This window comes from Drosophila suzukii, chromosome 3, assembly GCF_043229965.1.
Source record: "Drosophila suzukii chromosome 3, CBGP_Dsuzu_IsoJpt1.0, whole genome shotgun sequence".
NCBI lineage: Eukaryota > Metazoa > Arthropoda > Insecta > Diptera > Drosophilidae > Drosophila > Drosophila suzukii.
Genome location: NC_092082.1, coordinates 91,907,139 through 91,928,145, shown reverse-complemented (window position 1 = coordinate 91,928,145; position 21,007 = coordinate 91,907,139). Strand labels below are relative to the sequence as shown.

The 21,007-nt window shown below is 44.4% G+C and overlaps 1 protein-coding gene across 3 annotated transcripts; it reads right to left on the bottom strand.

The window, feature by feature from the left end:
- Positions 1-842: 842 nt before the first annotated feature.
- On the bottom strand, positions 843-20,667 carry Ptx1 (pituitary homeobox homolog Ptx1). 3 transcript variants are annotated; one of them, XM_070996276.1, is made up of 5 exons: positions 19,764-20,666; positions 16,188-16,969; positions 8,584-8,739; positions 7,551-7,804; positions 843-2,406 (listed from the first exon to the last, which is right to left on the bottom strand). In XM_070996276.1, exons 2-5 carry the CDS (start codon positions 16,717-16,719, stop codon positions 1,804-1,806), a joined length of 1,545 nt encoding a protein of 514 aa, XP_070852377.1. In that variant the 5' UTR covers positions 16,720-16,969; positions 19,764-20,666; the 3' UTR covers positions 843-1,803. The 3 variants fall into 3 exon arrangements, with proteins under 3 accessions (XP_070852377.1, XP_036675530.1, XP_036675531.1); XM_036819635.3 differs by having other exon boundaries at positions 8,584-8,724; XM_036819636.3 differs by lacking the exon at positions 8,584-8,739 and having other exon boundaries at positions 19,764-20,667.
- Between the last annotated feature and the right edge of the window lie 340 nt (positions 20,668-21,007).

Sequence of the window (21,007 nt, the reverse complement as noted above, 5' to 3'; positions counted from 1 at the left end):
TGTATGGCGATACAGCGAGTGCAGATAGGACTCGCAGAAACTACCCGAAACTCTTAAATTTGCAAGAGATCTTCCAATTTCGAACCAAATTGAAAGCCATCCCGAAATGGAGACAATAATAGAGTTGCTAAAACAGCTGGAGCGCAACTTATTAACCCTTTGACGCCGCAGCAGGGCCAAATCCACCCACGCACACGGGGGCGGCAATAAAATCAATCTTATTAAAACATTAACAGCGGGCAGAGGGGAATAAAATAAATCAAATGGTCGCCGGGTCGCAGTTTAGCCCCCCTTTGCCCTCAGCACCCCCTAAATGGATGCTTAACGCAGCGGGAAATCCATTCCATTTCCCCCGATTTTCCCTTTTCGGGCACTTTATTAGCCGACTTCAATCAAGGCGGGCAGCATATGAAATTCAAATTTGATGCCCAGGAACCAGGATTCCGAAAGCAACCCCCTCGTCGCGGATGTCCTTTTATTATTATTTTTATTGTGCGGTGATTTTCCGGGGGGTTGTCACTTGGCGGGGTGCATATAAATGCGACATAATTTCCCTGTAATGAATAAATTGATGGATGGATCTTTTGCACCAGGGCCACCAGGTCCACCTTGGAATTAAGCACTTGCGCACTTTTCGGGGGAGGAAAAGCTGCTTTAAATTAAGTTCCCTTCCCCGCCGAATTGGCATGTATCGCCTCACCCCCGACGGCTGTAAATTACAATTTGATTTTTTAATTTTTCCATTTCCCATTCCGCCAGCTTTCCCAGCGGGAAAAAAGCCATTCGTTATCCCAGCGGTTGACCGCAATTTGCCCTCGTAATTCATTATTCCGTCGTGTAGGTGCGTTTTTTTCCATAATTTTTATTGTTCTTTTGATTCAATTTCTATAACTAGTAATATTAAGTGTACAATTATTAAATAGTTATTTATACGGGGCTCTTTAGTGGGGATATACATGGTACATATACAGACAGTAGTGGTATATGCCATATGCGGATCTATACGACTAGACAACTCCTTAAAAACGGCTACGGCTTGATATATAGTTAGCTTTAGTTTAGTTTTCCTTTTTGGCCTTAGCTGCTTTACAATCTGATACGTTTCTGGTTTACATATACGATATTTACGATGGGGAACTGAAGGTGGAACTAGGAGTGACTATATGTTCTTTGGGCTGGCTATTTGGCTTGATTAGTTAGGGGTTCCGCTGCTTACACCTAGATATTTGCTTTTATTTACAAAAACACTTAATTGCTGGATTTCGGGGGCGATCTCGAACGAAGTTGGCACTAATCTCAATGCAAATAAAACAGAGTAACCTCTCTCTTTTTGGTAAATTTAATTATTGTTCTTCAAAAAATTGTATCTTTGGATAGGGCTTCTTTTTCGTTATTATGTATCCTTACTTTAGGCAAACATCTAAAATTATTTATGAATGCTTAGGGCTAGGCTGCCTTTAGTTTGATTTAGTTGGTTTCCTCCTCCTCAACTTAGAGCGTTCTTCAATCGATGACGTCCTCGTCGTCGTTGTCGTTGTTGTTGTTGTTGCTGCTGCTGGCCAGGGGCGCCTCCAAGGGGGACTTGTTGCTGCCCTCCAGACTGTGGTTGCCCTCGTCCGGGTGGCTGGAGGGGCCCAAGCCCAGGTCGGAGTGGTCCAGGAGGAGGCCGCCGCCGTTGTTGTGCTGCAACATGTTGCCCGCGTGCTGTTGCATCCCGTTGGCGGCGTGGTGCACCCCCGATCCGCCCGAGAAGTGCTGCAAGTGGTGCTGGTGCTGGTTGAGCAGCGCACCCAGGGCGTTTTCTCAGACCACGTCCGTCACGCCCACGCCGGTGTACTGGCAGGCGGACAGGCCGGCGGAGTTGGAGCGGGAGACCGGGGAGGGGGCGGAGTAGGGGCTGCCGAAGCCGGCGGAGGCGTGCTGCTTGGCCTTCAGCCGCAGGGTGGCGATGCTGGAGCTCATGCTGCTGCTCATGCAGGGCTCGGCGGCGGAGCGGTACATGTACGGGTTGGCGGGGGTGGTGTACGGGCAGGGGGCGCCCACCGCCCCCACGTTGCTGCTGTTGCTCAGCGAGGAGCCCATGGACCCCGGCAGCATCGAGGCGTTGTTCATGCTCACCGCCACCCCGCTGGCCCCCGTGTTGAAGCAGTTCACCGAGTTCTGGTGGTGGTTGCCGGCCACCATCGACCCCAGTGGGTTCACCGGCCACGGGAAGGGCTTGGTGCCCAGCGGCGAGGGCACCTTGGTCCAGTTGTTGTACGGGTACGAGCTGTACAGCGAGTCGTCCGCGAACGGCTGCATGAACTGCGTCCCGAATCCGGACTTGAAGTCCGCCGCCGCCACCGCCGCGTTCATCGCGTTGCGCTCCCGCTTGCGCCACTTGGCCCGCCGGTTCTTGAACCACACCTGCGAGGGAAAAGGGGGGTACTCATTAGATTTGTTGAAATTATTATATATTATATTATACTATATAAAACTAGACATCCATTAGCATTGAATAAATATATAAATTATCAATAAGCAAGGTCCTATCATATATTTTAGTTCTACTTTCGTATGCCAAGTTCAAATAAGTTCGTGTCTTTCTAACCATGTCTAGAATTCTAGCTTGAAAAAGTAGTTTAAATAAAATACAAATATTTTATTTTGAGTGGGTCTATATACTTTTTAAACAGCATATAAAAACTAATACTAATTCGTTTTATTTCTGTTATTATTCATTGAGCTCCCTTTTTATATGGAAACTTCCGAAACTAAAATCCCAATTCTAGCAATTTAACTCTTATTGCACATCGCGACTTATTCGCAGTTTTTAAGCTGCCCCGTCGGCCATTTTCTTTTATAATTTATTACTTGAAAATTTATGTATCTCCCTGGCAGCGAACGGCAAAGACGACGGCTTCGGCAAAACTTCCCCCAAAAAGCGCTCCCAGCAATACGCATGTGCAGTAATTATAAATATACAAATATATACATAAATACTCCCAGTCAGCCCCGTGGATGTGGCTGTGGCTGCCTTTTTTAATGGAGAGCTTTATATAAATAAACTCGGCTTGCCACCACCGAAAAAGTCGGGGGAAAGTTGCGAGGGCGCAAAAAATAAATCAAAATTATTTTGCACACAGAAAGTGCACAGCACAGAGAAAAGAAGATAAAAACAAAATGGCAACTTTGTAATTTATGGCTGAAGTTTGCACAGATACGGATGCCGTTTGGGGGCAGACAAAGATACTCTGGCCCGGAGATACAGATACAAATGACAAAGAGCTGCGCAGACGTTGGCAGCATTTTGATGAGTTTCTTGCTCTCGAGTTCTCCTGGCTTTAAGATACATTTAAGATACAAATATACCCACCAACCCAGGAAAGGTTCTCACAGATAGAGATACAATTTGGCCAGACCAATTAAAGCTGCAAATTCGAATTTCATGGCTTGTTGCCGCATTGCCACATTGTCCCAAAATCAACGCGTTTCCAGTTAGCGGGGTTGCAGATTTATGGTCAATGCAGGTCTGCACCCCTTACTATCCTACGAATATCCTACATATCCTGCGTCCTGCGTCCTGTGAACTCCCCAAACCCCTAACTGCCGTGTCTAAAATCCGACACGCGCTGATCTATGCAAAAAGTGTTTGTTTTCGCCTGGGAAAACCCAAATTGAGACATTCCGAGCCGGTTAACAAGTGAAAAACTATGGCCGCGTGCCAGCAAAGCGAATTTAGTGCGGCAATTGCTTTAATCTAATTAGTTGCGGCAGTTAATTGAAATCGCATGAGCTGGTTGGCAATGAGGAAAGCGGAGGAAATCCGAAAGTGAGAGTTTTCCGTTTTCCCAGGACCCCTAAATCAAATCCCCTGCCTGCGCAATGTGTCAATTTGTCAAGGTACATCGCTCAGCCCCATCATCATCATCAGCATCAGCATCAGGAGCTCAAGGATCTCCTGCATCATCAAGGATGCAAAACTAACGTCATCGATCTCGTCAGCTGTCATTTTCACGTATCATTTAGCAAGTTGCCAAAGTTGCAAAAAACACAAAACCCAGGCAGACGGAAAAGTGGAAAACGCTGATGGCAAATTGATGTGCCTGCAGAAAAAAACGAAAAGGGAAAACTCTGCGCCAAAGTGAAAAAGTGAAATATGAGAGAGTGCAAAAAACAGCGCAATTTTCCACTCAACGGGTCAGGGTCCTGTGGAAAATCCTAATTGGTTTTGATGAAAGCGTCAATGACACTCGATGGCGAACTCCTGCAACGCTTCATCAGGTAAAATGTGGACACAAAAAATAGAGAATATGAGTGGCCAGAAAGTGGCCATGTGGCAGAAGTTAGGCCCTCATTTTTTGTGCGGCCCTCATGATTGATGGCCGCAAATTGCAGCTAAATACGTTTTTTATTTGTCGTATGGGAAATGTGAAATGGCCCAGGGTCTCATTTCCGGGGTTCTTCTCTATAGATAGCTGTGCCCGAGTGAAAATCACCAGATAACATCGATACGTGAACTACTCCACGCAGCGCCGTCTCCTCGTGTGCTTAACTGTCTGTATGACCACACAGATATATGGCCATACTCCAGTATCATCGGCATTAATTGCTCCGATGTCCGACTGCAGCTGCAGATACGAGCATATGTGAAAAAATCAGCCTAATCATGGCTATTACAGAAGTAAATAAAGTCAAAAGGTTGTCATAGTTGGGTATTTGTAAAAATTAAGTCGACTTTATTGATCAGAATTTCTAAATATTTCGGATCTCATACATTTTCTGGAAAAAATTCTGATAGTTATATTGTGAAATTCCAAACCCAAAAAATTATTCAAGACTAAACTGGTTAGGAATCTTAGGCTAAGACACAACATTTAGAGACATCGAGTTTCTAAACTAGACTATCTTTAGCCTGTCATATGGTTTAACTAAAATACTGTTTTAAATATTTTTAAAATTCTAATAACACATCTGTATGGTTTATAAAAAGTTTATCAAAATTGTTTTATTTATCCCTTCACCTTTCAGATACCCCCTCCCCCACTTATCCACCACATTGAACCATTCGAACTGCAATCATCGCAGCATATTGTGGCTCCTTTGTGGCCACTTCCAATAGCTTTTTTATACACTTCCGGCGATTGGCAAATGCTGTTCCCATTTCCGGGCCATTGGCGACACCTGACCATAAAAAGAACTCGCAAAAAACACTCGATAGCTCGGCACAACCCCATGGACTGGATTCCACTTCCATCTGAGGGCAGCGACAAATGCTTTTATGGGCCTTGTTTTTGCCAGTCTTTGGCTGGTAATTGAATTAAAAAGTGAGTTCTATTTGACACATTAAAAAGTGAAAGAGAAGGAGCGGGAGACAATGGGACAGACGGGATGAACATATTGCCATAATTGCCGGCGCATGTAAATCCCCGGATTAGTAGCTATCAGGGCCCGAAGATACAGAAACGGAAAACGAAACAGAAACAGAGGCAGTTTCCCTTCAGACGGGGCTGCTCTTTTTTGACAGTTTAAAGCCCGGCCAGATTTATAAGGCCCATCCCGGCCGGAGTTGCACTGCCACTGCCCCGTAATCCTTTTGTATATTTGATAAATTTTATTGCCTCCGCTATTACAATGGGCATCCGAGAAGTCAAAGTCAAATGTGAGCCAGGAGCCACCCCTTAGACACTCGCAAAGGCATGATCGCGATCATCATTAATTCGTGTGCGGTTTTCTAATTCATTAAACAACCCTCGGTGGCGATGACAAATAGTCTGGGCATTGTTTTGCATTTTCGGAGGGTGGAAAGGTCTTTGGAAAACTGAGCGACCGTTTTGTCATCATCATATAATGGACCATAAAACAAACTGTATCAATATTTTATGCATTTAGCTGCTTTATGCGAGGAACACATGTTTAGATTGACATCGTTCCCGGCCTTCCCATTCCCCCTGTCACTCTGGGCCGCAGCTAATTTCTTTATAAATGTCATCAAGTGCAAAGGGGATCCATCGAATTCTGGGCATATGCGAAGGTCCGTGGAAATTTGCATAGGAAAACCATGAAAAATTCGCCTTCTCGCAGATGTTCTGCTTTTCCGGGCCCATTAAACCCCGCTGCTCAACCACTTCTAGCTGTACAATTAATGCCACGCTGATGTCGCCATACGTCCAATGACAATGATCGCAAACCCGATCACCATCAGCAATCATCGCCGATCATCGATCATTTGTCTATCATATCTTCGGCCTGTCTGCTGAGCTGATTGTCTTTCCGTCCTGACGGCGATGGAAATGGAAGTGGAAATGGAAATGGGAATAGATACAGATAGACGATATCTTCGATATCAGGAGAGTATTTGCCGCGCTGGCGCCACAACTCCAATTGTTTGCCCAACTAACTATCGTGTTTACAAACAATTACAACTGTTGTGTGGCCAAGATATCTTGAACAACTCCAGGCCCTGTTGTTAGTTCTTCTTCAACATTACGCACAGTCGATCAAAGAGTATGGGTTCTGAGACTTGGGTTTACCCATGATATTTGTAGTTCTTTCAAAAGATATTTAAATTAAGAGATCTGAGATAATATAATAATAAATAGTATTACTACACTACTACACCAGTCTATGATATATATTTTGTTACGATTATAACAGTAGGAATAATTAGATATATTAATATTATTATATTATTATTATAACATAAGGGCATTGGATAGTTCTATTATTATAAACCAGAATGCTGTTAGATACAATATACCTTGCTAACCAAATACCATCGTGCACTATTGTATCTCGGACATGGACAAATGCCCCGGGCCCATGTCAATAGAACGGATATTGAGCAAACACTCCGATTCAGTTCAGTTGAGGTCGGCCGTTCGATAAGCCCGCGGTTTACAAACAGCAAATGCTGCAAACGCTGCCAACTGCAGTTTTAGCTGCGTCAATTTATGGCAACACCCCTGCCCTCTTCCCCGACCTGCCACGCCCCTTGGCCCCCATGGCCGCCCATAAATCCCCGGTGGCGCAGGGAAATCGGCTCGGCTTTTTGGGACGAATATTGGCCATATTGGCCGTGCTCCCCGTTTTCGTATTGGATTTAAGCCAACGCCAAACGAGGCGACATATTTACGAGTCTGTGCGGCTGCATTGCGGTCGCGACTCCTGCGGTCCGTAATATAATTGGGGTCCGGACTAACGGACTATAATGGCGGCATAATGTGGCCGGAATGCCAGGACTGCCGTCGTTTGTTTGCCGTTTGCGGCTTGGCTGGCAATTAATTCGAGCATCAGCGCGGTAAAGTTGGTGAAAAGTCCAAAGGGAAGAGGAAGTTTTCCCAACACTTAAAGTTTTAAGAACTATTTTATTTCTAAAATATAGATTATTATTCAAAGGTATTTTCCGATGAACCATAACTTTCAATACATTTTAATAATATCATTTTTAAACATCTTCCTAAGAACCTTCTAATCTGATAATGAAATATTAGGTTATGCTTTTTGGATATCAAAATAAATTGAACTGATAGATTTTTAAGACCTAGTCCTAGTTATCTCAGTGTACTCACCCTAACGCGAGCCTCTGTAAGATTGGTCCACATGGCGATCTCCTCGCGGGTGGACATGTCCGGATATCTGTTCCGGCTGAAGGTGTGCTCCAGTTCCTGGAGCTGCTGCGATGTGAAGTGCGTCCTCTGGCGCCTCTGTCTTTTGTTCTTCTTGTCGTTCTTGGGCTCCTCGCCACTGGTGGTCATCGGCTCATCGTGTCCCGAGCTTGATATGTTCTCTGTCTTGATCGTGGTCTCGTTCACACTGCGGTTGCCTGTGTGAAGAAATATATGTGTTATTATAGATTAGTAAAGAAATTTTTTTAAATGTCATTAATGATTGGATGATTCAGAATTCTAAAGATTAGAAGGTAGAGCCACTTCTGTTTCCCCACCAGTTGCAGTTGCTATGCTGTTCTATGCCGTCTGTCTGGGTTTGCTGGGGCTACCAGTTGGCAGTTCGGTAGGGAAAGGTCTTCCGAGCGGCTTCTGATTTCTGGCGTCATCGGAGCACCGTTACTAATTGCCATGCAACCTTCAGGCGTCGCCAGCAAACACCCACTACCCACCACCCACCACCCCAAAGGGAACTTCAAAGACGTACCGCCGCAAACAGATTTATAACCAGTTAATGTATGTTCCCGAATGTCATCGATCATGCGGCGTGCTTTTTGTGTTTTTTTGTGCTGTATGTTGTAGGGCCCGGAAAGCGAGACCAACATCGACATCGAAACTGCCGAAAACTTAATCAAATAAACTAAATTACTGCCCCTGTGAAATATCATTTTCGTTCGACTCCGTTCTCACTTTTTTTGGTGTTTCTGTCATCGTGAGGTGGCAAATCAAAGGCAGTCTAATCGAAAACTAAACGGACCCGGCCGAGTAATTTCGCCGACAAAGGTGGAATCGTTGGCCACGCTTTCCGAAATTATTATAAATTATGTTCCTTATCGGTGGGGACCCCGGAGATAACGGATTCGGTCTGGGAATAGTATGTTTTTGGGTGCCATTGGGCTTGGACCTGGGACAGGGGGTTACGGACTCTCCTACTCACCATCTTTGCGATCCCGACTCCGGTTCGTTAACGTAGATGTCGACGACGTCTGAAAGTTGTTCAAGTGGGTGCTATCCAAACTATTTGCTACGGCGGTCATGGAGCTATGACTATCACGGAAATCGCCGGTTTCGGCCCAAACTGAAAAGAACAAGCCAGCGCAGGCAAGAGAAAATTACAAAAAAATTTATGTTTTAACCGGGGTTTGTTCAAAAGCCCAAAAATATATATTGCTAGGTCCCTAAATCTTAACTTCAAGATACAAAAAATGCTCTCATTATTGACTTATCTATTAATTTACTGATTGAAATGTTAAAGATGCAGAAGGTAAGCAAGTTTTAAAATGTTTAAAGATATTTTCCCCCTGTGAAAAGCCTCCAGCCAGTGAAAAACTTTCCCCAAACCTTCATATCCTAGGAAAGAAAAGAGGAGCCCGTAAAAGAGCTCATAAAAGGATTTATGACACCGCCGCCTGAAATGGGCTCTTGGTTAGCGCGATTAAAAAGCGGATTGCCCCTGGAGGAGGCCAACTTAATGGTTTCCAGGGGCGGGATTATAAAAACTTCAGTTCGTGCTGAAAGTGTTGCCACGGGGAAAGTTAATCGAGGGAATCGCCCTGGACTCTTGGCCCCATAAATCTAGCGGCGCCCATTGAGTCAAGTAATTTGCTGCCCCGCCACATAATAATTGCCGTAGTTAGTAACGCCTATTTCGATATTAATTAGTCATTGACAAGATTCCCCACCCGAAAACCCATTTCGTCACAGATTTATGGCCGTGGCAATTGATTTCTGGGGGTTTTCCCGTCTCCCCAGAAAGGAGAAGGTGTGCACCCATATGGTCCCGAGGTCCCGACTTCCTCCTAAATCTTCTCGGCCACTTCCTTTGCATACCGCTGGTAATTTATGGCCTTCTCACATGCTGTCACTTTAATGTGGTTTTTAAAGTGAGCAAACACCCGCGGCGACATTTGAAACAATTAGCCGGATACTTTGGGGAGCGGGGGAAAGTGGGGGCTCGGGTACCCCTCGGAGTCACAAATGTCACCCCCCTTGGAAGTGGCCCATGGCTCAATTAGTTTATTGCCAGTTGCATAATTTATGCCGACGACAACAGCCTCACATGCCGTTGGAAATTCAAATTTCCCCGTGAAAAGTATTTTTATGGCCTCTAATGAGTGCGTTTTGGGGTAATTAAAATTTCATTGCTTTATTATGAGCGTCTTGGATGTTAGGTGGAAAATTTCTAAACAAACAATCTGGCTGTGTTAAGTGGAAAAATTGATTTTTAAAATTAATCTTTTGCCACGATTGATTAGGTAACTTAACTATAAGATACACCTATTTTATAAACCCATAAAAAGTTAGTTTTTGATCTTAAATTGAGAGAATGTTTTGTATTTATTTAATAATTAAGAATAGTAAAGTGATCTAGTGCATTTTCTTTATATGTTAATTCGTTAATACAAATTATCTTTTATATCTTCCCCTAGTTTGTTATTTGAGATGACACTTCTCGCACCAATTCCACTGCATCCTCAATTCCTCTTTCATTTTTTAGTGAACGCCTCATTGCAACCTTTGATTTCGAAGACACAGCTGAATGAATCTTAATAGATGGCCCATTCCCATTCCCATTTCCAAATCCGATTTCCGACCTGAGCTAAATGGGTCGTCATCGCCCATTCTTCGTATCGTAAAAATATTTTCCTAACGACACGCTCTAAAAACACAGAAACGGAGAAAAAATACGGAGAATTCGAAAAAACGCAGCGAAAATCACGTAGCAAGGCGATTTTTATTTGTGTAAATATTTCCCGAGCATTTTGGCCAGCGACTAATTTGAGTTTGAATGAGATTTTCCTGGTGTTTGGTTTTCCCGCCGCCTGACAGGTCGTTGGAAAAATCGTCGTCGTCTGTCAGCTGGCGGTGACATTTGTCGGCCAGTTGTCGCCCGAGTTTTACAATGTTTTCAAGGCTTTCGAGTGGGTATCGAGTTTGGATGAGTGGCAAGTGTCAATAGAGGTGGGCGTTGCTTGTCGGGGGCATTTTGCACATGTCAAGCAAGAGTTTTGTGACAACAAGTGTCGGCGTCACTTTCGCTTTCTGAATTTCTAGTCTTCTGATTTTCCGATTTTCGGATTTTCGTATTTTCTGATTTTCCAATCTCCCAGTGGCAGCCATTTTGCAGTGGCATTTAGCCGCTGTGCAAACAAATGAGCGATGGTAAACCTATTTGACTTGGCGACTATTGTGATGATCCTAAACAAAAGTCAAAGCAAACACTCCCCGAGGGGCGTTCTCAATTAATCAAGCGAGGGTTGCCCGAGTGAAACAGCACAAAAATTCGAAAATGATTCGGATTTTCCTTTTTTTTCTCCTCCAGGCATCTAAGCATCCTGCACACATACGGCAACCGCCTCATTCATAGACAGATTTCCACATAAAAACTTTTGACACACGACACGGCAGCCGGAGCAATAAATTATCCGGAGCAGGAGACGCAGACTGTCACAGGAGGAAGCCTCACCAGACCAAAACAAACAGAAACAAAAATAAAAGGACGAGCCAACAAAAGGACACGGCCCGGAAAAGGGAGGAAAACGGTTAAAGGAAAATGTCAAGCTAAGCAACGTTTAGTTGGTGACCAAAAACAAACGATTAATGTGACAGTTGAATGGGGATTGGTTTCGGGATTGGAATTGAGATTGGATTTGGAAATGGGTTCGGAGGACCGAGAGTTGCTTTCGTTGTAAACCACTGGCTGGGCCACCAAAGGGTTAAACACTCCACACCACAAATGAAAATATTTTTCCAATTTCATGCCACATTTTCTGCCGAGGTGTTGATGTCCGTGGAAATTGTCGGCCATATGCCGCAAAACAAGAAACCCACAAGCCACCCTGGCTGCAAATTAGCCTAATTCGGAGTCATGAAAATTAGGCAAGTTAATTTTTACGTCTCGCAGGACTAATCCTTTGGCCGAGACAATGTCCTCTGACCATGTGTTATGGCCCTATAATGAGCTCCGGGCACTTGACCAACCGGAGAAAAGTCGCATAAAAATCTGGGAAATCACATTGACATGTCGCAAGTATAAAGAGCAACCCTTGGCCAAATGACCACACCCGTAGCCGGCGAGTCCGGCCAAAAACCCGGACTCATTAGTTCAGACTGCAGATAAGACAAAAGGCAGAAGGACATCCAACCCCCCGAAAAAAGGGCGTTGTGTTTTTCTGTCCAGACTAGATTTTCCCCTTGTAGTTTTCCACTGCAATGACTTTGGCCAGTAATTTGCCCGACTGTCAGCTCGAATTCCTTTCCTGCCATTGGGTCAGCCAGCAAAAAGCTGGCCAGAGGACCCAGCCGAAGGAGTCCTGCGAGTCCTGTCCGCCGGACAAGTTTGTTTCCTCAGATAATCTCTAATGCGACATTTTTACGAAATTGCACGATGCCCGGATAATGAGAAAAGAGGCGGAAAAGCGGTCGGAGAGTCAAGTTTTCCCAGCGAGCGAACTTCTGCAACGAGGTAATTGCTTCCAGGAAAATGGGAGCGTGGGGGATTGGGGATGGTGATTGAGGGTTGTGGATTGTGGGTTCTGTGGCTGGTTGCCATAATGACATTATAATTTATATAAACGAAATCAGTGCCAGCGAGGAGGAAACCAGAGATAGAGCTGTGCAGATGGATTGATAAATGGCAACTTCTGTGGTAGTTACAGTTTTCTATGGAGCACAGTGGAGCAAAACGCGAAAACCCAGGAAAGAAAAATGAAGCCAATACAGATTTAAAGTATTTAATTATGAATAAAATCAGAATAAATTGTATCAAGAATTTAAAATTTGGTTATAAAGTATAAAGTAAAGTAAAATCAGAATAAAATTTATCTAAAATGTAAATAGTTAAAAGAGACTACACAAATCAAAGAAGAACTTGTTGTAATATTCTTAATTGCCAAAATTATATTAAAAATGAGATTTTCTATTGATATATAAAATACAAATTAAATAAACATATACATTTTTTAACGGTTTTATCAAGAATTTCGTTAGTTAAAGATATCTATAAAATGATATTGAAATATTCCTATTAAACCACTGTGCGGTCAAGTGCAATTCATGTGGCATTCAGGGTGCATTGCCAATTCGAGTGTGATCCCTGTTTTTGCCAGGACCCATGACATATGTGAGCAATTTCGCAGAGATTTGCGGGCAATGCACTGTTCCCTCGCCGCAGGATGTGGCATCCTTTAAGGCTTTAAGCGGCGGTAGGCGAAACACAGGGAGCCGAGCGGAAAATCGATAAAAAGTATTTATATTCATAAAGACCAGGCCTGACAAATACGGGCGTTGGTGCGGAATTTAAAGTAGCCCGACTCCTGGAGGACCCCGCCCCCATGAAGAAAGTGTGTATCCCCTGGATTTCTGCGTCTGGGGCTTTGTTTATGTTCTCTGTTGTGTTTCTGTATTTTTTTGTTTTTTGTTTTTTTAGAGCCCGGCTAGCTGCACGTGCCATTAACACTTAGCCGAAAGATGGGCCCACACATTTAAGCATTCGTGTAGACACAACAGATAACAGCACGATTTCACCAGAAACTCGAACTGAGGCGAAGTGAAACCCTGGTAATTTCATAATTTTATCAACGGCATCAGCCACAAACATTGTCATGGGCAAATAGTTCTCCATCTCATCGCAAGTATCTGTATCTGTATCTGTGGCAACGACTTGGCAAACAAGCTAAGGACTAGCTGGCCATAAAAAATGGAAACAAAAAGAAATAGGAATAGAAACAACAACCTATTATTTGCCGAGCAACCAAAAAAGAAATGTAAACTGCTCTGATTTGGTTTTCAGATTCAGATTCAGTTTCGGTTTCGTTTCGGGTTCTGTTTGGTTTGCCATGGGCAAATAGACGATGCCAGTGGATATGTGTTGATATAGTCCCTGATACAGCCGAGATAATTCCCTAATTGCCGCGATGGTGAAATATGAAATGCACACTGGGAAGGCGAAGGGACAAGTTCGGTTCCACCAGCTGCTGACAACATAATTCAGAAGACAATCCCGAGCCATTAAAGAGTTACGTTTGTGACAGGGAAAATCTTTGCTCCATCGGTCTAAATTAGTGTAAAACGTGAACTTGAAATCCTTTGAGCACCGCCAGCGAAATAAAAACACGCACCGAAGCCATAAAATGATCTACCAAAAATAAAACGAAGAGTCGAGTGGAAACTAAAAGCTGGAACACGGCCCATAAAAAAGTGCAATCGTAAAAAATTATTACCCCTGGCGTACAAATAAAAACACACATAAATAAATATCTATAAAAGAATGGGTTGTGGGTGTCTCGGTTTCGGTCTCTGTTTGTATTTGTGTGCTGACCATTAAATTGGCCAATAATTGAAAATCCGATTGCAGCACTGCAGTTCTGGAGTCTGATGGAAATCCTGCCGGCAGCAGGAGCAGAATCACGTTGCGTGGCCATTATTTAAACAAGAGCGTAAACAATAACGACAACAAGGGGAAAATCGGGGAAAACCGGGGGAAGGCAGGGGGAAGGCAGGGGGAAAACAGGGGGAAAACAGGGGGAAAACAGGCGGACAGGAGTGGAAATTTGTGGCTCCGAGCTGTTAACGTGGCCCGCACCTGCAGCTGCGAGTTTCTACGTGTTTGTACGGGTGTCAAAGGATAACTGCAGTCGTGCATATTTTAAATGCTCACCATTTTTGTGCTAAATTGTTTTGGCACGCAAATAAATGGCAGGACATCTGTGGCCGTGGGTTCACCCAGGTTCAGTTTGGTTCACTCTGGTTCTTTTCGGGCGTTTTGGGCATTTTGGGCGCTTCGGGATGCAGACAAGTGCAAAGTTTGCCGGGCTGTTAACCCCGAAGGGGCAGAGTTGAGTTGACAGGGCGACAGCCAACAAATCTCTAGGCGAGGGCAGACAAATCTCCTATGCAAATGGAAATTTCAGAGGTGCTTTTGGGTCGGAGAGGAACTAAAGTTTGGTAGGAACTTCACTAGAACGTTTTTCATAAATTTCTACAAATTTCCGGGTGTTTCCATTTCTTTATGCAGATAAAAATGCTTATTTAAACTACTCTTAATTATTTGGAATAATATTTTTATGGATTTATTTATGTGAAGTATATCATCTTTGAGGACTCTTATTTATTTTAATTTATTAATAATACATCTTCAAGAGGCATTAAAAAAATATAATCCTTTAATTCCATACTCATAAGATCTTTCTTCCCTACGTCAAATAATATACCTTAGCCAAACAGGTTCCCTGACCATCTGGAGTGGCCTGACTTTCTCCCCAAATCTTCCCCAGAACCAATCGAGTTGTCATATCGAACACTTGAAGCTGTGGCATTGCTCACTTGGCAGCCTCACATATTCCATTTCAAAGCCAGAATCCTCATCCTCCAAAGAGTCCAAATTCCCATAACAATTAGAGCAATCGGAACAACAAACACTTGACTACAATGCACATATCGAATTTCCGAAGGGAAAACTCCTAGGGGAAGTGGAAAGTGAGCAGGGTAGCGTGTTGCTTTCGGCACTACGCCAGAAGGGTGCTCAATTAGCCGTGACATGCGCACAAAATTGAAATTTGTTTAGTGATATCTCATCCCAAGTCCCTGCTCTGTTTTTTTTTTTTGGGTGTTCCCTTTGTAACGCTTTTGTGGAGATTATGCGCTAATGATTGCACAATGATTATGAATATGCATGAGGGGAGTGGAAATGGCGGTTCGGAGCGACAAGTGGCCCAGGGAAAGGGAGTGAGCTTTTGGCACGGAGCGTGAATGATGGCCAAAACGAATCGCTTATTGAAATGACAACAGCTGCGGCTGACAGAAGGAACAAAAAATGTATCTGAATAAACAGAAGCCCTCAAAAGTGCCATGAATAGCAATGAGAATGCGGACACTTGTTGATGGCTCGGATCGAAGGGGATCTTTTCTGTTGGGCACCAAGAAAGTTGTCTTCTAGACTAGCCTGAGTTATGAGCCCACTAATTAGCTGTCAATGTGCGAGATGCCCCTCACAAATTTCACTACAAATTGCCCACGAAATTGTCTGACTATATGCTATTGAAGGGAAATCGTTTCTAAACTGGGCAGCATGTTCTTTAAGAGGGAACTGATCAAAAGAAAATTGTTGCTCTAAATAGTTTTGAGTCATTTAGCGCATAACTTTAGAATTAGCCAGCTAGATATTAAATCAATCACATTATATTTATTAAGTTTAATTTTATATAAGAAAAGAGTTTCTATTATTTTCATTGTCAAAGTATCTTTTAGATTTTTAATTTTTAATAGTAAGGTTCGGAAAATTATTGTACCCCATTTACTAAGACAACTCTTCAGTGAAATTACTCTAAGTGAAACTATTTAACAATCCCTAAACTAACAATTTTCTATTGGTAACTATTATTAAAGATATCAAATAAAAACGATCTAAAGTGTTCTTGCTCATCTCTTCGTTCATATAAATCCCCCGCCTCTTTCTATAAAGGACTTTCCCCCATTATCTATCATATTTTCCCGACTATTCTCTCTGAACTCCATCGATCCCCTGCATTATTCGATACTTACTTCTGAGTTTCTCGAGCGGCTCGTGCTTGGGTGTGTGTGGCGGCACCACCGCGTGGTGCGGGTGCTGGGAGTAGCCTCCGACCAGGTCCTGGCCTGCGGAGTGGTGCAGGTGGCTCAGGCTGCTGATGGGCATCAGGCTCGAGATGGCGGGTGAGATGCTGACCGACGAGCTGGAGTCGTGCAGGCTGTGGTGGCTGTGCAGGTGCTCCGTGCCGGAAGTGCTGCTGCCGCCCCCATTCACGGTGGAGCTTCCGGTGCTGCCGCTGCTCAGGGCCGTGCTGGTGGTGGTGGCGCTCTCCGCCGATCCTGCGGATCCTGCTCCATTGGCCGTCCCGGCACTCACCAGATCCTGCAGACACAGACCCGTGGACTCGGCGGACATGGCCTCCAAGCCATTGAGGGCTCCACTGACCACTCCCCCACCGCCGTTGGTCAATCCGCCCGGTCCCAAGGCCGTGGCCGAGCTGGTGACCACGCCCACTCCCAGACCGCCGCCCCCGCCGCAACCGCCCACGGCGGAGGAGCGGTCCATTCCGAGATACGTGGGGAAAATGGTGGAGAAGCTCTGCTGCTGGTGGTGGTGGTGGTGCAGCGCCGACTGCTGGTGCGCCGGGTGGGCGGGGTGCGCGGGGTGCAGCGGCGGCAGGTGGTGGTCCCTCCCCGTGAACTTCGTCGTGACGACGTCCTTGAAGTGCTGCAGGAAAGTCGTCGTCTTGAGGCCGGTATCTTCCAACTGCGGTGAGAGCAAATCCAAGATGCAGCCGTTGCCAGAGCCCGAAAAGCTGAGGGAGGAAGGGGGAACTGCATTAGTACATTGAGAATAATTGGTGAAATTATTGTATAGGGTCCAGAAAAGAGAGAGGGATATAAAAACGATTTACCAATCTTTAAAGCACATTGTAAGAAAGTCTTTTCAAGTATAAGTAACTGCAATGTATTTCATAGTTACGTATATCAGTGCATTATAACAACCATTCAATCAGACAAGTTAAGAAGTAAGCCTTGTGATGCAATACTATACAAACATAATAAAAAACAGATGCCATAATGTTTTTCTAAGTTTTATAAGGTTGGATAAGCACAAATTCTTAAAACCAGTAAGTCTATCTCTAATTTGGATTCCCTGATAGTTGCAAGTTACTCATATCGAGTTCATTCCTACCCAGACTTAATTATCGTTGGCTACCTGGTAGGCAAATCAACTGGTGGAACTTTTTATCGCCTCAACGCGAAGGCAAACAACGAGCTTAACCCAAACACCAGCCGAATGGCAAGTTAACACCAAACACGTCAAGGGGTTAATACCACGGATGCTGGAGCCGCCGGCGAATGGAGTGGTGGTAAAATGGGACTGGTTCGCTGGGCGTCGTAAATTGTGGGGATAGCACTGGGGGATCGGGGGACTGGGGGGATCGGGGCCCGTGGGCTGACAACCACCTACACCGCTATCAGCTATCAGCAGACCGAAGAAGAGGGGCCCCCGAGTGATAACAGCCTTATCGATGTAAAATATTTACATTTCTGCGAGCATTTCTCCTCGCTATTATTGTTATTATTGCACGTACGTTGGCCGATTTTGGCAAATCGAAATTAGGGAAAGGTAAGATGGTCGTAATGCCTTTCTGACAGCCCCACTAGAGCGATAAACTGTGTCATGGGCTGTGGGCCGCCAATAAATTCGTTAAAAATAAAAAACAGCCCACTGACAGTAGCACGAAAATAGCCATAAACGATCGTAAATCAATTAGCGAAAAGGGAGGGAACCCTCTCCAGGTTCCTAGGCCCCTCGCCCGATATCGGGGGAATACGTTATATATACGTACCGCTGTATATACGGACCGCTATCTGAGCAAACGAAACGAAACGTTGCAATAAATGGTTATCTAATCTCAATCACAACAAACTACGGGCATTCAAAGGCATTCTCATTCGAAACGAGAACGAATTTCATAAATCTAGCGGCAGCATAAATTCGCAGTTGAAGTGAATTTAATTAAATTTAATTGGAATGCTTTGGCTTGAGTTGTCACTTTCGATTTCGAGCGATAATGCCGCTTGATCTCCACTTGATCCCCAGTGGATTAGTGCGGCTGTAATATTAAATCCATTTGCGGTTGTTCAACAATAATAATAGCAGCCTTTCGTGATAAACATAATTTCACTTGAAGCCAATTTATGGGCCACACGATTTGATGGGTCGCCTGCTGGCCGTTGAAATGAAAAGTTTCTGCATTTATTGCCGTGATGAGTATTTATAACACTGTTATTTGCTCCGCCTTTGCCGCAGTTGTCTCAATTTCTGGCTAAATTATCTGCCGCAGCGTCTAATAAATAATTCGGTTGCCGGTTTGCCAGTTCAAAGTGCCAGCCATTGTTCCATTCCACCTTCGCTAGAAGAATATTCTCCGCTCTATTTCGTGTGTTTTTCTGCTTTTCTGCCTCGTCATTTTATTTCAAAAGTGAGAATTTATTTACATAATGATTCCCTAAGACAAAGAATGCCAGAATTATTTTATGCCACTTTATGGCCGCGAAGATCTCGTGGGTTTACGGCTTCTTCTGTGCCTCGTCGCGAAGGTGGCAAGATTCCGATGTTTTGCCAAGGCTTTCCACATGTTTTCATTTCTATTTAATTTTATTATTTTATTCAAATTCGAGTTTAGCGGCTGGCCAGAGATCCGAATGCGAGCATTGTGTACTTAGGTTTTTTCCATGCCTTGTTTGCTAATTGTTTAGGTGACGTCAATGAGCCGAGGCGGCGCTACTTGGCCGGGCTCTCCTCCAATTTTTTTGGCAGTACTATGGAGCACAGGCCCAGAAGCCCAGAGGCCCCCTTACGAGATGGCCGAGATCGAGATCTCGCCTTTATGGCCGCAATCCGGGTCTCACTTCGCCGTGATTTATGCGCGGCGTGAGAGTCCGCCGTAAACTTAATTCGTTGTCCAACAATCGCTTTATTGGCGGGCTCTCTGGGTTCTCAATGGGAACCCGAACCCGGCTGATCTTCCCTGGAAAGCTAGAGTGTTTCCCTTAGCATCAGCCGAATTGACATTGTCATTACGGAGCGATTAAGTTCCTAGGAAGGTGTTTACCGGGACTTCTGTTTGCAGTGACCTAACACATAACGATTAGTGGAAGATTAATTGGGGCAGCTTTACTTTCGTTTTTAAGAGTCAGTACAATCTAACTTTATAGCATTCTTCGAATTTGAAGTTTTAGAAATGGTTTTTTAATTCTAAAGGATTCCTCATATAAAACTAAATTCTTTAAATTCCTTGCAATTTTTAAAACATATCAAACAATGTTTTTCTGAGAAAATCCCATTTAATTTATGTATACTTTTGAAAACAATTTATTATATTCCTTGTTTAAGAATGCATAGCATAAACTACACAGCTTTACTATTTTTGATTTCTTTTTTTTTATAAGTCTGACATATTTGATTTATGTCATTCTGCGCTGAATTAAGAGGATCTGTTTTATATAAGCTAGCTTAAGGTATAAATGCTACTGTTTACTTCTCTTTTGTCTAAGTTTTTTTAAGGTTCTGATAAAGTTCATAGTATCAAAACTCACCTCTGAATGATGGGACAGTAATTCAAATTAATCCACTAGGTGGTGGGAACGAACTTCCGTCGGTTCCGCTGGTTCCGTCGATACGGAATTGGAATCTCAAAGGCGAACTTTGATGGCTCTTCTACCGGGGCAAATGTCGTGGGCCCGTCAATAAATCAGATTGCCAGCATTTCAATCGGCCGGAGATCTGGGAAAATCTCCGAAAATCTTTCGGATATATCGCGTTGGCAGCGTGGGCTATAAATCTCCGGGATCTCGGTAGGTTTATGCTATTGTCGTTGCAACAGATTGCTAATCAAATGCGAAGCGGCATTTAATGGAGCCCCTCTAGCCGTAAAAACAGTTTTCGCACACGCGTTGTTGACGTCGGCAGATCAAATAATAAAAATCACAGTGATTATGTTAGTGATTAATTTTAAGTAACTCGGGGATATGTTTTTAATCTCGCTGCCGTTTCCACAAAAACACACACACGCGCACACAGTCTCACTCGCGAAGCACTTTCTGTGATATGATTTTGATTCAATTCGATTCGATGCGATACGATGTGATTTGATTGGCAAATCCTGGCGGATTTAAGTGTTTTAATAATTTAATCCGCGGCGTAATTAGGCTAAGTATCTACAGCACTCGAATCTCTGGTATTTGTAGCCCTAGACCTGGTATTATATCTATGTATCTGGTATCACAACGGAGGCAACGCGTCTGCATCCGTAACAGGACGTAGCTGGATTGAAAACGAATTCGGAAAAGTATCTGTTGGATGCGTGTTCCACGGGTATATCGCTATATAGCGAGTGTATCTGGGTGGTTGGGGTGCACAGACGTGTACGGGGTGGATGGGCCAGTGCTAACGGTAAACGTGGTGCTGGCGACGAGAACTCGCGGCTACTGAACGCAATACCCCGGAATTTCGAGCGCAAGAGCCCCGTCCGCCTGGGCGCTATCTTATCTCTCTTTTTTTCCCCGTGCACCCAGCGAGAGGGTGTGAGGGAGATGGTCTGCTGTCCGGCGAGTAGCGAGTGCCGCCCCGGGTCTTTCGAGTGCGAGGGAGAGGTGAGATGGCCATGAGCACCGGGAGGACACACCCCCAAAGTCGCTGCTCTCGCTCTCTCTCACTCACACCCCCGTGTTTGCACTGCGCCATTGCTGTGCTCTCCCTCTCTCGCCCACTCGCCCTCTCTCGCTCTGCGGATGTACATTATTATTTGGCTGCTCTCGAGGGTTTGATTTGTACTTTCGGG